This window comes from Trachurus japonicus, chromosome 16 (assembly GCF_045865225.1).
Source record: "Trachurus japonicus isolate A0001 chromosome 16, Traja_1.0".
Taxonomy (NCBI): domain Eukaryota; kingdom Metazoa; phylum Chordata; class Actinopteri; order Carangiformes; family Carangidae; genus Trachurus; species Trachurus japonicus.
This window is the reverse complement of record NC_140922.1, coordinates 32,225,756-32,246,576: the sequence shown is the minus strand read 5'-3', so window position 1 is coordinate 32,246,576 and position 20,821 is coordinate 32,225,756. Positions and strand designations below refer to the sequence as shown.

General features: G+C 40.3%; 2 protein-coding genes across 2 annotated transcripts in view; one reads left to right on the top strand and one right to left on the bottom strand.

Moving 5' to 3' along the window:
- bcan (brevican) overlaps nucleotides 1–10,390 on the top strand; it is a 47,518-nt gene extending 37,128 nt beyond the window's left edge. Inside the window, exons 11-16 of the mRNA XM_085803242.1 lie at nucleotides 2,378–2,482; nucleotides 3,734–3,892; nucleotides 6,392–6,474; nucleotides 7,507–7,651; nucleotides 8,629–8,811; nucleotides 10,170–10,390. Of these exons, the coding sequence (XP_085659368.1) occupies nucleotides 2,378–2,482; nucleotides 3,734–3,892; nucleotides 6,392–6,474; nucleotides 7,507–7,651; nucleotides 8,629–8,811; nucleotides 10,170–10,390 (896 nt within the window). The remainder of the gene's footprint in view (nucleotides 1–2,377; nucleotides 2,483–3,733; nucleotides 3,893–6,391; nucleotides 6,475–7,506; nucleotides 7,652–8,628; nucleotides 8,812–10,169) is intronic.
- A 2,797-nt stretch (nucleotides 10,391–13,187) lies between these two features.
- Nucleotides 13,188–20,044, bottom strand: hapln2 (hyaluronan and proteoglycan link protein 2). The gene is made up of 5 exons (XM_085803080.1): nucleotides 19,934–20,044; nucleotides 18,235–18,591; nucleotides 17,380–17,496; nucleotides 17,115–17,300; nucleotides 13,188–14,172 (listed from the first exon to the last, which is right to left on the bottom strand). The coding sequence occupies exons 1-5, from the start codon at nucleotides 20,010–20,012 to the stop codon at nucleotides 13,895–13,897; spliced, it is 1,017 nt and encodes a 338-aa protein (XP_085659206.1). The 5' UTR covers nucleotides 20,013–20,044; the 3' UTR covers nucleotides 13,188–13,894.
- Nucleotides 20,045–20,821: the final 777 nt, after the last annotated feature.

Below are 20,821 nucleotides of genomic sequence, written 5' to 3'. Positions count from 1 at the left end.
CAGAAGTAAGTGATATTTTTGTGTTAATATAAGTCTTAAATAGTTATATCTTCCGACAGCAATCACTTACATAGAGTGTTTGGTCTGAAACACGGGTCTGTCAGTCACTCTGCTCTGCTCTGAGCCCAGGAGAAAACTTTCCTTGTATCCTACAAGTTTTATCCAATGAGGAGAGAGAACGGCATGCAGGGCTGTGTGTGCAGCCAAGGGACGCCGTGTAGGGACGAGGACTGTTATGGTGCGTTCAAGGCAACTCGTAACTCGTGTTTTTCCGACCTGTGAAGTGGTACCAGTTCGATCTGGTACGAGTTCACGGGTCGGAAGTTACGAGTGGCCGTTATAGTGACTTTCACAGGTAAAACAGGTCGGAAAAACACGAGTGGGTTGCCTGGAACGCTACAAAGTCGTAAGTTGTGACTTGAAGCTGTAATTTACGGTTTCAAAAGCCTGCCTGGAACGCAGCATTAACTAAAACGACCGGATCGCTTACTTCTGCTTTAAAAATAATATATTTTTAGTTATATTCAAGACCCAAACAAAAAAAAATTTGAATTTGGACTTTTTTTTTAGAAATAAAGTGTGACGCCAATTTTTTTTGGGGAAAAAAATGATCGCAACAAATCAAGATAAGGTAGAAATGCATAACAAAAAATGGGAAAAACTTATGTTTGAGTAAGGTATATTAAAGGAGCATTATCGCAAATACAGTACAGCAATAATAGCAATAAAAAAAAACTGAAATATGCAATAAATAGGTCGAGGGGAGCCATAACTATATGTATACAAAATATAGCCAACACTGTAGTGTCTGTGGAGCAAATGCAGAATTTCTTTTTGTTATGAGACAAGCCGGCCCGGCCGCTCCTGAACAGCATGCTATTTGGATGTTTACTTCAGATACGCTGCACAACCGGCCTCATCTAGTGGCCGAACAAAGAATTGTAATTTGCGTTAATGCTCCTTTAAGTAGTTACTGTAAATATAAATTTAGTATGTTTCACATCCCTTTTTTTTATTTTACTTTTCTGTCCTGTTTCGGTCCTGCTGCTTCATCATGTCGTCAGCTTTGTTCTGTCCTTTGTTTTCTGTTTGTCTGTTTTTGGTCAGTGTATTGTCAGTTTATAAATTATGTATGTTATTGCCTTGTAATTGAAGTACTTAAATCAGTTTATTTTTTAGTACAATTTGAATTTTTACCACTTTTCTGTCTCTTAAATGATAAATTAACATATTTGATTCATAAGACAGTTTATTTATCCCACACATGGGAAGTTTGGTTTATAAATAAAATATATAACAAATATAGAAATACAAAATGATATAAAACAAACATAAAAAGTGAGAGAGAGAGAGAGAGAGAGAGAGAGAGATTCTGTACTGTTATGTGCCAATAGCCTATATTTCAAGAGTTCCAATACCTTTTTCTTTCTTGTGCAAACACAAAATTATTTACAGGTTATTAACACCTCCAGATTATTCACTGCATGTCATAATATACTTAAAAGTTATTACAGTAACTATTCAGAACTTTATTATACTCACTATAGTTGCAGAAGTGACTCAGCAGTGTTTCCCATTCCTGATGTGACGGCGCCCTCTGCTGGTGTGAGTTTAGATCACAGGCCTGAAAACTCAGGTTGAATTTCCATTCAGAGAGAATGAATGAATGAATGAAAATACAATAAAATAAAGAGCTAAGACATAACAAAACACCGCACATTGTTCGAAAAAGGAGTGGGTACAATACTTTTTTAATTTCCCACCCCTTTTTAACTACTCTTCAGTTTATAACTACACAGATATCCTAACTACATAATACACCTATATAAATATATACCATATATACACTTCATATCTATTTAAATATATAATTACAAAAATAAATACGGTATATACTACACACATATCCTCGTAAATATAAATATATATATAAACTATCCCCATAAATAAATATACCATATACTAAGTTAGTTACAATATAACAATCAACCCTATTCTATTTATAGATTTATCCCTCATCATCCTGTTAACATACTTCCTCTTCCATATACTTGTTTTAAAAAAAAAAGTTGTACCTTTTTTTAACAGATTTATATTTGCACTTGACATGCACATGCTTTTCATATTTGTTTGAACCTTTTTTTAAATTTAGGTCTCCCCTTAGATTATATCCCCCTTCCCTTTCACTAAACATTCCTTGTATATTTTTTGCCAATAGAGAAAACAGACCTGGAAACAAACTAGATGAAATGAAAAGTTAGCATGTTTGATTATTGCGACTGTCTCCACATGGTTTCTTCTGAGATAATTAATATTTACTATATTCCAGAGATATATTTTAAGTTGCCTTGTGTTGTGTGCTGTGATGCTCCTGCAGACTCGTGCCTGGAGAACCCGTGTCTGAACGGAGGAACGTGTGTGGACGGAGAAACGACGAGATGCGTCTGTCTGCCCGGTTACGGAGGAGATCTGTGTCAGAAAGGTTCGGTGTCTTAGAAACCGGTGTCCTCTTGTATGACAAGCCATTTTAACATTTAAAAGCCAGACTGGATATATGTTGTAGATATCTGTAATTCAGTTTTGCCTCTAGTCAGAAAGAACATTTCAGATATCTGCAACTACGTTCTTCCTATCCACAATTGTCATCTCAGATATCCACAACTACGTACGTTCTTCCTGGGATAAATGACGTCACTTTTGCCATTCATGTGTATGGGGTTTGTCATTACAGATATCTACAATTCAGTTGCAGATATCCGCTATGTGAATTACAGACATCTGTAACTGAATTACAACTAATTCCAGTTTGAGATATATACAATTTGATTCTGACTAGTCATAATTCATATCTACATGTCCCTTTCAGATATCTTAAATTAAGTTTTGACTAGGCGAAATGAAGTTGTAGATATCTGTAACTGGAATTATGACTAGTCAAAATGACAGTGAAGATATATCAAACTGGAATTAGTACTAGTCGTAATTCAGTTACAGATATCCGTAATTCACATAGCGGATATCTGCACAGCAAAAACTCAAAATCTTTCCAAGAATATTTGTCTTATTTCTTGTCAAAATGTCAAATTTCTAGTCAAAACTAAACTCTTTTCTCTTAAAATAAGACTCATCACCTAAAAATGAACTTGTTTTGAGATAATTTTCATTTGTTTCAAACTAATTTTCATTTGTTTCAAACTAATTTTCACTTTTTCACAAGTTTTTGTGCTTGTAATAAGAAAGAAAAACTTGATCCACTATCAGATTTTTCTACTTATTTCAAGTGAAAATCTGCTTGAAAGAAGTAAAAAGTGTATAAAACAAGCTACTTTTTAATGTGATGAGTCTTATTTTAAGTAGAATGAGATTTGTTTTGACTAGAAATGACATTTTGACTAGAAATAAGACAAATATTCTTGGTAAGATTTAGAGTTTTTGCAGTGTGCAACTGAATTATAGATATCTGTAATGACAAACCCCATACTGTACATACACATGAACGGCAAAAGTGACGTTATTTGTCCTAGGAAGAATGTAGTTGCGGATATCTGGAATGTTCTTTTTGACTAGAGGCAAAACTGAATTACAGATATCTTGAATGAAAACTCCCAACTATTCAAAATGTAATTACGACGAGTCAGAAAGACGTTGTTGAATGATATCTACAATGTTAATTCCGGATAGTCAAACTCAGCTTTTAAATGTTAAATCAGCTTGCCATACTCTCGTCCCTCAGACGTGGAGCTGTGTGAACCCGGCTGGGAGAAGTTCCAGGGCTTCTGTTACCGACACTTCACCAAGAGGCAGAGCTGGGAGGCGGCCGAGCAGCACTGTCGCATGTGTGGAGGACACCTGATCTCCGTGATGACGCCCGAGGAGCAGGACTACATCAACAGTAAGACCTTCAGCAAACAGGAAGCAAAGAAAACAACAACAGGTAGAGGAGATTTATCTGAGTCCAGGAGGGAAGAAGATCTGCAGCTGGTTAGAGAGCCAACGTTCAGCAGTTTGGATTTCAAATGAGTTAGGAAAGGTTTTGCATGTTTTAAAGTCACAAATACAGTGGCCTTAAAGGGATAGTTCACCCAAAATCCAAATTTCACTCATTATCTACTCACCCTCATGTGGACTAAGGGCTGGGAGAAGTTTCAGAGTCCTCCGTTCCTTCTCTGAGTTACAGCGGGGCTCCGTGCAGCACTGCATGTCCATATGACGGTTGAGAATGGAGCTCACTTTTCTTCGTCCAAAAAGACACACCAAAAAACATCCAAATACCTCCATGCTGCTCGTATGTAATGTCCGTCTTGTATTGAAGCCCCGACATGAGAAATTGTTCAGAAAAAAAATTAAATAAGTCTATGTTTTAAGATTGTTTGTAGCGGAAGCTCCCAGTGTCTCAGTTCACTGCTCTTCCTGTGTCACCGGCGGAACAATTTCCCATGTCGGGGCTTCAATACAAGACGGACATTACATACGAGCAGCATGGAGGTATTTGGATGGTTTTTGGTGTGTCTTTTTGGATGAAGAAAAGTGAGCCCTAGTCAAGGTAACGTGTCGTGAGAGTGGGTAAGTGCTGGTCCATTCATGTTTACAGCATCTGGACCCTCACAGACTCTCACACTCTGTCACTTAGAGCTGACGTCACTTCAGTCAGAGAGGGTTCAGGGCTTGAGTCTTTAGGGGATTGGAACTGGGCCAATAAAGCGAGGGACCGGTCTGGGGCCTTTAGTTGTTCTTCTTCTTGACTTTAGAAGTTGTGCAGACAGCTTCCTGTTAGTGGGTTTGACAATAAGCTGAGTTTGTTTGGTTTATTAGAACGTCAATATCACATGTTGTTATTGATCACATGGACTGTTAGCTTAGCATTAGCCTTTAGCCTGGTCCCTCACTTTATTGTGTCCTCCAGAAACACTTCCTGTTGTGTTTTTACAGTTCATGTGTTGATGATTTTTTCTGATTTTATTGCATGTTTGTGTCTTTTGAAATGAAAGTACACTTTTCATTTTTCATTTTCTTTATTTTCCAGCTTCAGTTTACTCTTGAAGCTCAGTGTGTAGAGCAATAAAATCATGACCTTAATACATTCGTCCATCATCAGAGTGAAATGATAAATCACATCTCACAGTGTTGACGACCTGGTTGATCAGTCAGCTGCTGATCGATCAGCTGTATTGAACGCACAGACCTTCATGTCGTCATAGAAACATGGAGTTTCCTGTAGGTGACGCTCTGCACCAGACGAAGCTGCACATGATCTCAGGTGTTAACCAGACCACGATCTGTCCTGCAGGTATCGAACCTGTGATCTGATCTCCCACTGGGACATTCCTCCCACTCGGGGAAAAAAAAAAAAAAAAAACACCTCAGAAGTGAAGAGTTTGTTTAAAGACGCGTCTTCGTCTTCTCGTCTTCGTCCAGACAAGAAGACACAACAACGAGCGTTTCATGTCCTCGTTCTTTTTCTACTTTTTATTTGTATTTAGTTTTCTGTGGAACACGTCACGCTTTTTGAAGTTGGTGTTGGTGTTTCGTCTGGTGAACGAGGCCGTGAGATAACTATCTGACATTCCTCCGGCTGTGGTTTTTGTTACTGTGCGGGCTGTTGCCATGGATACTGTAGAGATGGATCATCAGACTGTTGTATAAGAAGCACAGGGTTGTATAATAAGTCTTTTAATGGACTTAAGTGTTTATTTATAACAAAAGTTAATATTTTTCATCATCGAAGGTGTTACATTGATTATTTATTAGTTAATTTACACAACGTGTGTGTGAGATCATGTGACTGGATTCAGGATCAAGTTTTGACTTTTGACTTTTGACTCATTTCAGAAACAGAAACTTTCAAAATGTTTTGTTTCATTGCTTTATTCAAAACATACATGAGCTATAACACAAGAGTTGCTCCATATTAATTAACCTCCTAAATATTAATAAACATAAATGTGTAGGATTGATATTTACAGTACATGTTTTGTGGTAAAACAGAACAAGAAGCCACATAAGAGCACACAGATACAACATACAGTATGTAATAATAGATAAAGACATAAAGAGTAAAATAAAATAAAAAAACAATCACTAATAATAATGATTATGGAAAATAAATTCAATAAACAGAAGAAAACAGGGCGCAGCTTTGTAGGAATCACTTCAGTTGAGATCATCACCCCATCCTTTTATTGAAATATTATATAACAGGAAGTGTCAAGTGATAAATGTCCAAACACAAACTAACTTCCTTCATCCATTGTGAAACTGAAGTGAAACAGATGTTTGAATCTGGACAAAAACATCTGGATCAAGTATTCAACATGTACAGTTTAGGTTTAAACATGACCAGGTTGGTTTTTCTCACTCTCTCTTGTATCTGTACCTGATGTTTATTTTTCAGACAAGTACAAAGAATACCAGTGGATCGGACTCAGTGACAGAACCATCGAGGGAGACTTCCTCTGGTCCGACGGAAACCCAGTGGTGAGAAAACCGGAAAATTGAAGTTTAATAAAGAAAAAAAACCCTCAAAAGCTTCCACAGGAATTTAATAAATACAGGTTCATCTCAATAAATTAGAATATCATGGAAAAGTCTATTTCCAGTAGTCAAACAGCCCCAACCAAGTATTGAGTGCATGTTTTAATTGGTCTTTTGTAATATTTAAATGTTTGAGATATTGAATTTGAGGTCTTCATTCAATGTAAGCCATATAATAATCATTACAATTAAAAGAAATTGAATAAATAAAGAATGAAATGTTTCATTCTGTGTGAAATGGATCTATATAATGTATTAGTTTCACTTTTTGAATTGAATTACTGACATAAATAAACGTTTCCATGATATTATTCTACACTGCAAAAACTCAAACTCTTTCCAAGAATATTTGTCTTATTTCTTGTCAAAATGTCTAATTTCTAGTCAAAACTAATCTCTTTCCACTTAAAATAAGACACATCACCTAAAAATGATCTTGTTTTTAGATCATTTTCACTTGTTTCAAACAAATTTTCACTTGAAATAAGTAGAAAAATCTGCCAGTGAAAGCAAGTTTATTGTTCTTGTAATAAGAAAGAAAAACTTGCTCCACTATCAGACTTTTCTACTTCTTTCAAGTGAAAATTTGCTTGAAAGAAGTGAAAAGTGTCTAAAAACAAGCTACTTTTTAATGTGATGAGTCTTATTTTAAGTATAATGAGATTTGTTTTGACCGGAAATGACATTTTGACTAGAAAAAAGATAAATATTCTTGGTAAGATTTTGAGTTTTTGCAGTGTAATTTATTGAGATACACCTATAAAACGTCTATAAAAAGCAAAGCAAAGCAGGTGTCGGCCATGATTGTGAATGTGAATGAGTTTCTTTGATTGGTTTGTTCTTCTGTTGAGTTTTATTAATCCAGTTTTTTCACCGTCCTGTTGCAGAAGAGACACAAGTGTCCAGAACTTGTGTTTTCATAATTTTCACGCTGAGATTACAGTGATTTAAAGAGAAGCTGTGTTTAATCCTCAGCTCTATGAGAACTGGTACAAAGGTCAACCCGACAGCTACTTCCTGTCCGGCGAGGACTGTGCGGTGATGGTTTGGCACGACAGCGGCCACTGGAGCGACGTTCCCTGTAACTACCACCTGTCCTACACCTGCAAGAAGGGAGCGTGTGAGTAAAACTGTCAAACTGCAACTTTAAAGGGATACGCCAACATTTTTTTTTTCGTGTCTTGCCTCACTCCCGAGTCCATGACCAGCAGATAGACACCATCCTTTCGACTGTGCGTGCAGTAACAAGGGAGGTACGGGCAGAGCTGGCGCACCGCTAATTAGCTTAGCTCAAACACTGGAAGTGTATAGGTAGTGTTAGCCTGCCTCCACCTAAAGTCATCAGAAAAACTCTTCAGCAACTCTAAACAGAAACCGGCGGGCCGATCTTCGTCTCAGAGCTGACAAAACTCTCCGGTAAGGCATCTTGAGCGGTCAAATGCCGGTAACGGGACGAGATCGGTCAAAACGGAGGGTTCAAGCAAAGACGGTTTATTTTGGTTCAAGCTAGCTACATCGAGGGTAGCTTAGCTTCCTGTTTCAAAGTAAAAGCACAAATTCTATTCGTCATGGTTTTCTGTATGTAAAGGGCAACGGGTGTTTTATTTTGTGAAAGTAATCGGAAGTGCGTTGGTCACAACGGCTAGCTTGAGTAGCGCCGAATTCGTCCAAACAAAATCGTAAACAGCTGGTATTTAGACAAATTAGCAACACACTGCTGATCTAAACGGCTACTTTCTTTCCTAAAAATGTTTGAAATGTTGATAAAGTGATATATTTACAGAGTTTAGAGCTAAAATGAAATCAGCTTCTGACTGCTGATTTCGGCTCGGGTAGGAGGCAGGCTAACACTACCCATACACTTCCAGTGTTTGAGCTAAGCTAATTACGGGCGATACGGCTCTATCTCCATGGTTACTGCACGCACAGTCGAAAGGATGGTGTCTATCTGCTGGTCATGGACTCGGGAGTGAGGCAAGACACAAAAAAAAAATGTTGGCGTATCCCTTTAATCTGGTCCTGGTCCAAAACCATCGACGTCGCCCCTCGTTAACAAACCAGTTTTTGACCCCACCCCCCTCATCTCCCTCCCCTCAGCCTCGTGTGGCGAGCCCCCCCACGTCGCCCATGCTAAAGTGTTTGGGAAGCGACGCTCCCGCTACGAGACCAACTCCAAGGTGAGGTACTACTGCCAGGACGGGTTCCTCCAGAAGCTGGACCCGGTCGTCAGGTGTCTGCCCGGCGGCCGGTGGGAGGAGCCTCTCATCAGCTGCTCGCCAGGTGAGCGCGTCCGTTTAGAGCAGTGATTAGGACTCACAGAGATAAACACGAACATCACAGTGGAGGTAAAAGAACCATGATGAGAGCGGATGAGCTTCCTTTCTTACTCTGATTCTGTTTTTACTTCTATGTTTATGTTCTGTTCTAGATTTCAATCTATCTTTGTAGTTTGTAGCAACACAAAACTTTATTGTTCCTACTGTAATGACAATGGCAGTCGATGGAAATCAGCTATAACACAAACACAACTTAAGTTTATTCTTAGTATTAATATAAAAACAACCCGAATCACAGAATAAACTGAATAAAGAAAGAAAAATGAACAAACTTCTTTCGTTACATGTCTAAAACCTGCTGTGGCACTTGAGTCCAGATGTTTTTTGTATAGCATCATGGTCATTTATTAGGGCCTGAGCATCGACAAAGTCGGATGGAAGCCCTTATTGAGATTGTAATGTTTATTATCATTTATTCTTATTCATACCCCCCTACTGTACAGTATTTCAACAATTAAAGAAATACCGTATTGTACACGTATATTCTTTTCTTCTTAAATAATTGATAGTACAAACAATATACTTTCCATACATATATTTCCACATACATTTCTACATACACGTCTCAGTTTTACATTTTATTCTTCACTCTTGCTCGTGTTATTGCTGCTGTAACAAGTGAATTTCCTACAAGTGGGGTAAATAAAAGTCTCCAAGTGTCAACAATATGATTAAATCTACATCAGGATTGTGTCAAACCTAAAATGAGCACCAGTGCATTCGTTGTTAAAGACATACGTTTATTATGTAGTTGGATGACCTGCCAAAAGTTGGTTGAATGACAATAACAACAGTTATAGTAATAATAAAAATTTAATATGGATGAAGTGCTTTACTACGACGGAGTATGAGGGCCACATTGAGAAAAAAACAAAAAAACACAGACTTCGAAAATGAAGTCATAAATTTACGAGAATAAAGTTGTACATTTCCTACAAGAAAAAAGTCATAACATTACGAGAATAAGTCATAAATTTACGACTTTATTCTAGAAGTTTGTGATTTTTTTTATTTCTCAATGTGGCCCTAATACTCCGTCGTACTTTACAATCAAGATCATAAAAATATAAAACAACAACAGAAAAAACATAATAAACTGAGAATAGTCGTTGAATTCACTGTGATGAAGGAGAGCCACACACATCTGACGCTGTAAAAGCAGCTGAACGTTTGACCATATATGGTCGCATTCAATGTCCTGCTCAGGTGAAAATAGCATCCACTAGAAATATAAATATTTATTACGTCCTAATAATAAAACCTGTCTGTGACCTTGACCTTGACCTTGTCTCCGTCCTGCAGCTCTTCCAGTGGACCAGGACCCTGTGACCCCGGCTCCTCCTCAGCAGCAGCAGCAGCAGCAGCAGCAGCAGCAGCAGCAGCTTCAGCATCAGGAGGAGGAGGAGGAGGAGCAGCAGGAGGAGGAGCAGGAGGAGGTGGGGGAGGGAGAGGTGATGGAGGTGGTGGGAGGAGCCACAGAGAAAACCACGCCTCTGTTCTGGGATATTAAATGGAACGTGTGAAGTCTTCATCCCGCCAGATGTGGCAACGCAGTGGTGATGTCACATCTGTCGAGCGTTGAACATCGGGAGTCACTCCAGCAGCTTAGCGCCTCCTTTTCTTTTTCCTTTACTCCTCTTCTCTGTTTTTTAAATACTCTTCCTCCTCCTCCTCCTCCTCCTCCTGTTTTCCCACTCGTCCTTTCAGCCCATTTTTAAGTTAAGTCGTGTGAAACTAATCTTTCAGTTAAATGAATCTCAAGGCCTTAGTTTTTTACGATCATGGAAAATATGGATTTTTCAAAGATGGACTTGTTGATTTGCACAGCTGGAAAAACAAAACAGATGTTGCAGGTCTAATACGTTTCTAATTTCTCTTTATTGATAAAAAAAAACAACCTTCTTTGTTATCATATAAAAGACCTGGGTCCAGTTAGGAGGAAAAAGCACATTAACCCCAGTTTATCCATCTCTTTATGAACACATTCATCAACATCCAGTTACAAATATGTTGATATAAATCTACTGTATTATCTCTTAACTTTAATTCTTCTTTAACGTCCACACTGCTGCAGTAAACTGGGGATGAAGTGGATCCAGACATATTTAAAAACAAATTCTCTTCTCTTCTATTCGACCTCTGTCCTTCATGTTATACTCTGATAATTATTAACCTCTAGTGTTTGTTACTTAATCTGCAGCCGTTTTATAACCAAACTTTTTGTTTTTTTGTAGACGTTAAAACACTCGGTGACAATGTTGAGTCTTTGAATTCGACTGCTGCTGCCACATGAACTCTGTACTATAACATGTTTGTAACAGACGCTGTTGCTCTTAGTTTTGCAGTTGATGATGAATCTGATCTGTAGTCAAGTTGTCGTCAGTGTTGGGGACCACAGTCCGCTCCGCACCGTCTCCAAATACACAAGTGCATTCATCAGAAAACTCATTTTCATACGTTTTAGCTACTTGCAGCACAAAGCAGGAAAAAAAATCCTGATTTAGAGACACTTTGATCTCGTCACACCTGAAATGAATCCAGACGGTTTTGTCTTGTTGTTGTTTTTTTTTCACATCAGCAGATTTTGTGGTACGACGCAGAGATGTTGTTCTGTTTCTGGAAATCCTCTCCTCACCTGCTTTTGACTCAGATTCACCTGGAGCCGGTTTCTCGCAGACATTTTGAACCCATGTAAAGTCGGTGCAGTCGTTGTGTACGGTGGCCCCACTGCAAAAACTCAAAATCTTACCAAGAATATTTGTCTTATTTTTAGTCAAAATGTCATTTATAATTTCAAAACAAATCTCATTATACCTAAAATAAGACTCATCACATAAAAGTAGCTTGTTTTTAGACACTTTTTACTTCTTTCAAGCAGATTTTCACTTGAAATAAGTAGAAAAATCTGATAGTGGAGCAAGTTTTTCTTTCTTATTACAAGCACAAAAAACTTGCTTTCACTGGCAGATTTTTCTACTTATTTCAAGTGAAAATTTGTTTGAAACAAGTGAAAATTATCTAAAAACAAGTTCATTTTTAGGTGAAAGGAGTTTAGTTTTGACTAGAAATGAGACATTTTGACAAGAAATAAGACAAATATTCTTGGAAAGATTTTGAGTTTTTGCAGTGCCTGAGGTCTCAACACACTGCAACGTAATCAGTTTGACACACAATAATAACTCACAGACGTGTTTCTGTGGGGACACAATAAAGTAACGGACCTAGGCAGCTAAAGGCTAATGCTAATGCTAAAGTAAAAATTGTCAATAATATATGAATCACGTGATACTGACGTTATAATAAATCAAACACTCTCAGCTTAACCCTTACCCTAAAACACAAAACTTAACAACTTCCTGGGTCTTTTATTTTGAAAAACAGTCTTAAATTTGAAATAAGAGCTGCCTGAAATAAATAAAAAAAAGATTGTATTGTGACTTTGCTTCATTTTCACTAAAAAAATATAAATTTGGTGACAAACAAGCAAATTTATGTAATTTGGATATTGACCTTGGTCGTGTTGAGATTTTAATTACATTATGATTGCTTGTGCAGCCCTACCCAGAATTCATTGCAGCACAATCTGGCTTTAAGATGGTCCAGAACTAAACTGCTTTGTGCACCAGATGAATTTGGACCGGGTCAAAATGTCTCGGTGAAACCGGCTGCAGGTCCAGACCTGAACCTTCAGAGCATCTCTGTGCTGTTTCAGGCTGCAGGTCGTCGACTCTGCTTCGTCCTCTGGTGCTTTTTCTTCAGGTGTTTGCTGATATGAACTGTGTCTGTGTCCGTGTCTGTTTGCACTCAGAGTCCTAATCACAGCGTTTGACTCTTAACTGAGTCATTAACTGGATAAAAACAAACATTTTGATGATGAACCGATGCAACAAGAGCACATCAGCTCGACCTTTTTCTATAAGTGACAATGTGTAATCGACTGTAACTCAGCAGATACTGTTAATCATTGACGTCTGTAGAAATGTACAAGTAGAAATAACAAAGTAAAAATGGATCCAATGAAAAAAAGAAAAATAAAACGCAATTTTATAAGCAGTCTGAACTTTTGCTCTTGTCACATGTTTATTAATTTAACTTTATTAACATTAACACATTAAAAATAGTGTGGGTGTAAGAATCTAGTTAATATTTATGAGTCTTGAATAACAGTAGGCTATACTTATATTGTTAATTTTAAGGCAAAATTAAAGCTGAATTTTTTGAGTTTCTATAATTCAAGACCTTTTTAACTCAAATATATAACATTTTCATGCACATCTGGATCCACATCAGTTCTCTACACAACAATGCGCACAAAAAAATCATAAGCAAATCAATTAAACTGACATGTGGACATAGTCTTTATTGAATAAATTAAATCACATGTAATTAATTTACAGAAAAACCAGTTCGTCCTCTCAGTAGATTTTTAGCTGAGCTCACATGAAGCGGTTCAATGTCGTGTTATTCCAGACTAATACAGAGTTACTGCAGGTTTAGTGCAACATGATTGTGTTTGTTTGTGTGTTTTGCACCATTGACTTCCAGTCTAATCGTCCCAGTAGTCACCAGTATAAACCACAGTCACCAGTGTCTGATTTACTGTTTTACCAACAAACACTCTTCAGTGATTATTACTTTACCTGTGTGGAAAAAAAATCCCTTTCAAATGGAACAATTAAGCTAAATTTGTCCAAAACATAATGGTCAACCAAACTCAATCTTATTTCTTCTTGAGAAATGTTGGGGGAAAAATCTAATAACATAAAATTAAAAACTAAATAAAATCAAAAAAATATATAAATTCAAACTAAATTGGCTCCTGAAGTTTCTGAATCCACCACATCACACGGAAGTGGAGCCTACTGACTAAATTATAGGTCTAATTTTATTTTGAAAATTTAAAAAGTCAAAAATAACCACGTAATTCTGTTGTCAGTAATTGTCTGTTGCTTCAGATGATGTGAGGTTTCATGTCCCGTCGGTGAATCGGTGCTGTAATTAGCTTTGCGTCGTCCTCGTCGTGGAGGCTACCTGTAGCAGTAGGCTCCGTACAGGTGTGTCGTCTTGTCGGGGAATCCGAACGAGCGCACCCCCGGCTCGGGGAGGCCTCCACAGCGCCTCCTGGGGTTGCTGATGGGGAACCGCACGCTGCCGTCTCTCAGCCAGCCGCCGTCGCACTGGTCGTAGTTCTGGAAATGCCAGGCGGCGTAAAGATGGCCGACCAACGCCATCTCCGCAAACTGACGTTTACACGCTTGTTGGGCCTGGTCGAAGGAGAACGACCCGGATATGTAGAAGATGGAGCCTGTGAGAGGAGGAGGAAGGATTCGCATCAACACTGTCAAATGTTAAAGGGATAGTTCAACATTTTGGCAAACTGGCCCATTGCCATAATCCCTATAGTCATAGCAGTAGGTTTGTTACCTTTAATTGTCGGTGCAAGCTGTTTTTAGAACGGCGGAGCAGAGCTGCGAGCTGCTCAGAGCTACGCTACGGAGGCTAATGAGATTTCCCTCATCAAACTCATCAAATACACAATCCAACAACTCCACAACGCTCTGGTGGACAAGTTGTGACCTGCACATTCACCACGCTATGAGATAATAACACAACGTTACCAGACAGAGTTGTTGTAGAGGGAAATTCATGCAAAACTGCTGATGCACGTTTCCGTCGGGGGCAGTTTTTCATCAAGCAGTCTCTGTATTTACCTCTAAAACAACTCTGTCTGGTAATGTTCTGTTATTATCTCATAGCGTGGTGAATGTGCAGGTCACAACTCGTCCGACCACAACTTGTGGACAAGTTGTGAACTTGTCCACGAAAGCGTTTTGGAGTTGTTGGATTGTGTATTTGATGAGTTTGATGAGGGAAACCAAGAAATCTCATTAGCCTCCGTAGCATAGCTCTGAGCAGCTCGCCGCTCCGCTCTGCCGTTCTAAAAATAGCTTGCACCGACAATTAAAGGTAACAAACCTACTGCTATGACTATAGGGATTATGGCAATGGGCCAATTTCCCAAGATGTTGAACTATCCCTTTAAAAAAAATCAAATGTGTCACATTTTTCTGGGAGCAGATGTTTCCAGAGACGGAGACGGACACCAAGAGTTTTCCCACTGATGGACTTTGTTTTCATCGTGTCTCACCAACAGACTTTATTGTCCTCTATCAACCTACTGTCAGTCCCACGGTCACACATCTGCTACTAAAGGTCAGCGAGTCGCTCGGCTCAGCTGACATTCAGCTGTTGTCACCGTGGAAACAATAAATGATTGTGATTATAGTTAACAACATCCTTCTCCTTTCGGCTCCTTTCGCATCAACAGGAAAATCCACTTTCATGGGATCTGGTCCAGTATTTATATTGTTAACAGGCCTTATGCTCTTAGTCATATCCACCCATCCATTCATTCATCTATTGTCTATACCGCTCACACCCAGGCTCACAGGAAGCTGGAGCCAATCCCAGGTGACATATGGCGAGGACAGGGTTCACCCGGACTGGTTACCGAAGGTCTATTAGCAAATATAGAGACGAACAACAAACACACACACACTCACACTCACATTCATGCACTAAGGAAAATTTACAGTCATTAATTACCTGGTGTGCATGTTTTTGGACTGTTCAATGGGGGGGCAACCCGCAACCGCCATTCCGACATCCCACCAGTCCGACATAGGCCTCTAATTGTCTAAATGGCAACACTTAATTTTCTATCAAATGTCCCATCATTCTGACAATTCTTGCCTCCTATGGTCGGAATGACAGTATTTTTTTTTTTTTTTTTTTTTAACATCCTGCCTTTCCAACAATTCCTTTAATAGCGTTTTCCTTTTCCCGAAAGATTTTGCACTGGTTGGGCTTAGGCAATGAAGAAAGGAGTTGGTTAAAGCAGATATCATCGGCACGGCCGTTTCGGCTAATGCTGTGTTCAAGGCAGGCTTTTGAAACCGTAAGTTACAGCTTCAAGTCACAACTACGACTTGGTAGCGTTCCAGGTAACCCGTAGCTCGTGTTTTTACCGTCCTGTTGTCTGTGAAAGTTCCCTATAACGGCCACTCGTAACTTCCGACCCGTGAACTCGTACCAGATCGAACTGGTATGACTTCACAGGAAGGAAAAACACAAAGTACGAGTTTCCTTGAACGCACCATGAGTTAGCAGCCCCCGCCCTTGTCAGGCATCAATTGGTCCTCGTGCTACGTCACCACATTCACGCGCATCCCTTGGCTGCACACACAGCCCTTCATGCCGTTCTCTCCCCTCATTGGATAACACTTGTATCCCACAAGGAAAATTTTCTCCTCGGGTTACAGCAGAGCAGAGTGACGGAGAGACTCGTGTTTAGGCTGAAATACTTCATGTAAGTGATTGCTGACGGAAAATAGGACTATTTAGGACTTATATTAACAAAAACATTCCACTGATATCTGCTTTAAGTTTAGTAAAAAGACCAGGTAGAGGCTAGACAGGCCAGATAGATAGAGAGAATCCAGATAAGTAGGAGGGAGTCACCTGTCGAGTAATGCACATTTCCTTATATTGAAAGCCTTGTTCGAATGGTGGGACGATGGTATGTCGGAATAGAGGTATGTTGGAATGGTGGTATGTCGGAGTGATGGGATGTCGGAATGACAGCATGTAACCGTTTGATGAAGCTAGAACCTGGAGACAACCCATGCAAATTCCACCCAGACAGGGAATCCCGAATCAAACCCAGAACCTTCTTGCTGGGAGGCTGAAGTCCTAACCATGCTAAGCCGCCCTCTTAGTCACAATTACCCTCACATTGTGTTTTCCTACCAAACAGCCAATGATGAGAGAAATCTGCGGCTATGGAGCTTTCCTATGGACACCCCAACATGTGGACTGGAGGAGCTGGGAATCGCGCCATGGACGTTCGGACTATAGTGGATGACCTCCCTTACCACTGGACCCCTGCTAGACTGTGATCAATGAGATGATTCACAGAATAGATTCCAGCAGATATGATTTTTATAGTGTAGAAAGCAATCAAGAGGGGACTTTGCATTTGTTAGGGACTATTTCCTGCTGCGGATTAATCCATATCTAGTGCTACTGGCTGCAGAAGGACGGGTTGTACGACTGGTACAGAAGGGTACATTCATTGTCGGTTGGGTCTTTATGGAGAGAAACAGCAAACATAAGCAGTTTTTTCTTGTAAAGAAGCTTTTTCTGTTCCAGGTGAAATCGAATCCAAACAACCAACTCTAAACTCACCAGACGTCTGCGAGGTGAAGCAGAAGGCGTTGAACCGATCTCGATCCTTATCCTTTGGCCCGTAGGAGCGAATCCCAGAGCCCAGGTCGTCTCCTCCACAGACGGGCCGAGGACGGATGATGGGGTACCGGACGGTCCCGTCGTGGAGCCAACCGGCGTTACACCAGTCCAGACCCTCGGTCCAGGCTGCAGGGGACAGGAAGTGACACAGCTGCAGAAGACATATAGTGCCGGTTGATAATAAACAGTTTACACAGTGTGGTACCTCGGTAGAGCTGGTCGAAGGTGGCCAGGGTGGCATCCTGTTCAGCACAGACGTCCTTAGCTTCGTGATAGGTGAATTTGTAGCGTCCGTCTTTGCTCTCATAGGGGAACACCACACCTAGAAACAGGAACCACTGTGTCAAAAGTGCTCAGATCGAAGGCAACTGGGCTTCTTGAGCTCAAGGACATTTTGTCTCTCCTCCGAAAGGCTTCTACAGTTCTGAACTTAACAATAATTGAAGAACTGAAGAAGCCTTTTGGGCAAGAAACGAAATGTCTTCAAGAGACAAGAAGTCCAGTTGCCTTCGATTTTAGGACTTAAGGGGATATTCTGGGGATTGGTTTAACCCATGGTCTAACGTACCGAGTAGAAACCCCCTCCAGAGATCAAGTTTGCCAACCGCAAACTTCTCTAGTTGTAGGTACTCCAGCACAGACAGCCAGATAGCAAAATGCCACTGTCTTTGATCTTTGCCAAGATCACCGCAATCAAAAAAGCCACTAATAGCCACAAGTAATGTTCACAACAGCACCATATTTCGTCAACAGTACAAATAGCGTCCCAGCACATAATACGAGGCATCAAACACTTGTTAGCTTTGCTTGGTTTCTATTGAAAAGAGACTAGAGAAGTTTTCGGTTGGCAAACTTGATCTCTTGAGGTGGAGTTCTACTCGGTCTCACGGTGCATTAGACCATGGGTTACACTCACGCCTGAATATCCCTTTAACGACTATGATGCCCTGGATGGCTGAGGACCATTGACCTTCTCAATGTTTATGTTTTTCTATCTTGATTCCCAAACGCAAACAAATCACTAACACCATCTTCTTACCACCATTCGTCAGGTCTTTACCTTCGATCCTCAAAACAATGACGACGCTCTCGTCCTCGATGCCGTTGACGAGCTCGCAGCGATACTTCCCGCCGTCCTTCAGCTCCAGGCGCCTGAGCAGCAAGGAGGCGTCCATGGAGTGGGCCTTACGGAGCGACGCCCGCGGGCCCAGCTGGCCGTACGGCTTGGAGGCGTGAGCGTTGGATATCAGGATGATGTTCTCCGGTCCGATGAGTTCGGGCTCCAGCTTCGTCCATTTGACTTTGTAGTGGTTGGGTTTGGTTTTCAGCATACATGGTAACGTGACGTCACTTCCCCGCCGCCCGCTGACCTCAGCGTACACAGGGGGGTGGATTAGGTACTTCAGCGTCGGGGGGGCTGGGGACAAACAGCGTCGTGCTATTAAATCTTATTACCCAGAATGCTTTGTGTTTTCTGAAGTGAAATAATGCAAAAGCACTGTTAAAGTCCATATTAAAGAAAAAAAAAATCAAGTGCGTACATTAATTATATTGAAAATACTTGAGCATGTTGCACTTTAGGCCACACCCTCAATCTCTGGTGTCACTTTTTGTGTTTAAATATACTCAGCAGCCTTTATGTATAGACTTTTATGTTATTCTATACATATAGAGGTATTACTGTTGGTAATCACCTAGTCATTATTAACTGTTACAGGTAGAGTTCAACATTTTGGCAAATTGGCCCTTTGCCATAATCCCTATAGTCATAGCAGTAGGTTCGTTACCTTTAATTGTCGTTGGAAGCTATTTTTAGAACGGCGGAGCAGAGCTGTGAGCTGCTCAGAGCTACGCTACGGAGGCTCATGGGATTTCTTGGTTTCCCTCATCAAACTCATCAAATACACAATCCAACAACTCCACAACGCTCTGGTGGACAAGTTGTGACCTGCACATTCACCACGCTATGAGATAATAACGTGATGTTATGAGACAGAGTTGTTTTAGAGGTAAATACAGAGACGGCTTGCTGAAAATATGCCCCTGACGGGATCGCGCATCATCTGTTTTGAATGAATTTACCTCTAAAACAACTCTCTCTTGCAATGTTCTGTTATTATCTCATAGCGTGGTGAATGTGCAGGTCACAACTTGTCCACGAAAGCGTTTTAGAGTTGTTGGATTGTGTATTTGATGAGTTTGATGAGGGAAACCAAGAAATCCCATGATCCTCCGTAGCGTAGCTCTGAGCAGCTCACGGCTCTGCTCCACCGTTCTAAAAATAGCTTGCACCAATAATGAACCTATTCCTATGACTATAGGGGTTATGGCAATGGGCCAATTTGCCAAAATGTTAAACTTTTCCTTCAACCCACCTGTTTAGCTGCACATGGTGCGTTCACTGTCCCCAGTCATCCATTGAGAATAAACAAAACCTTTGTAATCTGATTTATTCAGACACTTTTCCCTGTCTGAGCTAAAGTTTGCAGACCAGCTTCAACATGTTGTAGATGCAGTCGAATCGAGCTGAGTCTGCGACGATGTCCCTCCAGTCTGACACTATTGCAGGTCATGTAACTCCATGTCACACCTGGCATAAACTGACTGTGTCTCTTTGGCGTGAAAATACCAACAGGTGAGTGTGGAAGTGTAGATGTGTGGGTGCGGGGTGCAGTGTTCAGTCATTTTACATCTGAAATCTGATCATCCTTCCTTCATCTGTTCCTCCTGCAGCAGAGAAGAAGCTGTTTGGACTCTACCTGCTCTGTTGGTGGTGTACTGAGATGCAGACCAGGTGAAGCAGCTCGATGTTAACAGAAGAATCACAGCACAGTTCATGGTGAAGGTAAATCACTGGTCCAGCTCCTGCAGTTCATAAGAAAACAACCACAGAGTTCTTCCTGTTATTCACTTTTTGCTGCTTCTACCTCCTGATGTTCCTCCTCAGCATCATCCCAGCTGGAGGTCAGTGTGGTGTTTATCTGATCTCAGCCAAGGTAAAAAATCAAGTAAATACCTGTGAAGTTGAGATGAAGATGCAGACCTGCACTCGTCCTCCCGCGTCCTCCCACATGACCTTGATGTTTTCTAATTCTCCAATCGGAAAATTCCTGGATGCTTCATAACCGGGTGGAGCATGTACTGCATGCAGCTCCTGTTGTTGTCGTCGTCGTCCCTGTTTGCAGCTCTGACCAGCCCTGAATGTTGAGCCGTCAGTTCATTCTCACACCCTCGCGCTCCTCTCCGGGGTCATATGGTCCCGTCTGTGATGGACAGTGTGTCAACAGCCTTGTTGTCCTCTCTGCTCCAGATGTTAATGACCGTATGAAGGTCTCAAATGCCTCTTTGATTCTGTTTGCCTCCGATTGCTTTGTCTTTTTTCGGCTGTTAAAGCGACACAGGGTTAGTTTCCTGTTCTTATTAAAGCAGTTTGCAAAGTTATTGATAATGGGTTTTTTAAAAACATTGAAACAAAGAAGTGACGCCAACTCAAATTATATTAATTATGATAAATAAAAACAATTACAGTGCTTATTCTCTCGATTATTACACATTTATGGGGTTTAAAGGATAAAGTTGCAGTAAATAACACAATGTACACAGTTTAAATCCCAATAACTTCAATGTTTCAAAGGAGCCACTTGTCT

Coding starts and splice junctions, on each gene's coding strand:
- hapln2 (XM_085803080.1), bottom strand. CDS start 20,012: ATGAACTGTGCTGTGATTCTTCTGTTAACATCGAGCTGCTTCACCTGG. Junction 17,497..18,234: donor CATTGTTTTGAGGATCGAAG/GTAAAGACCTGA, acceptor TCCTGTTTCTAG/GTGTGGTGTTCCCCTATGAG. Junction 17,301..17,379: donor CTTCGACCAGCTCTACCGAG/GTACCACACTGT, acceptor TGTCCCCTGCAG/CCTGGACCGAGGGTCTGGAC.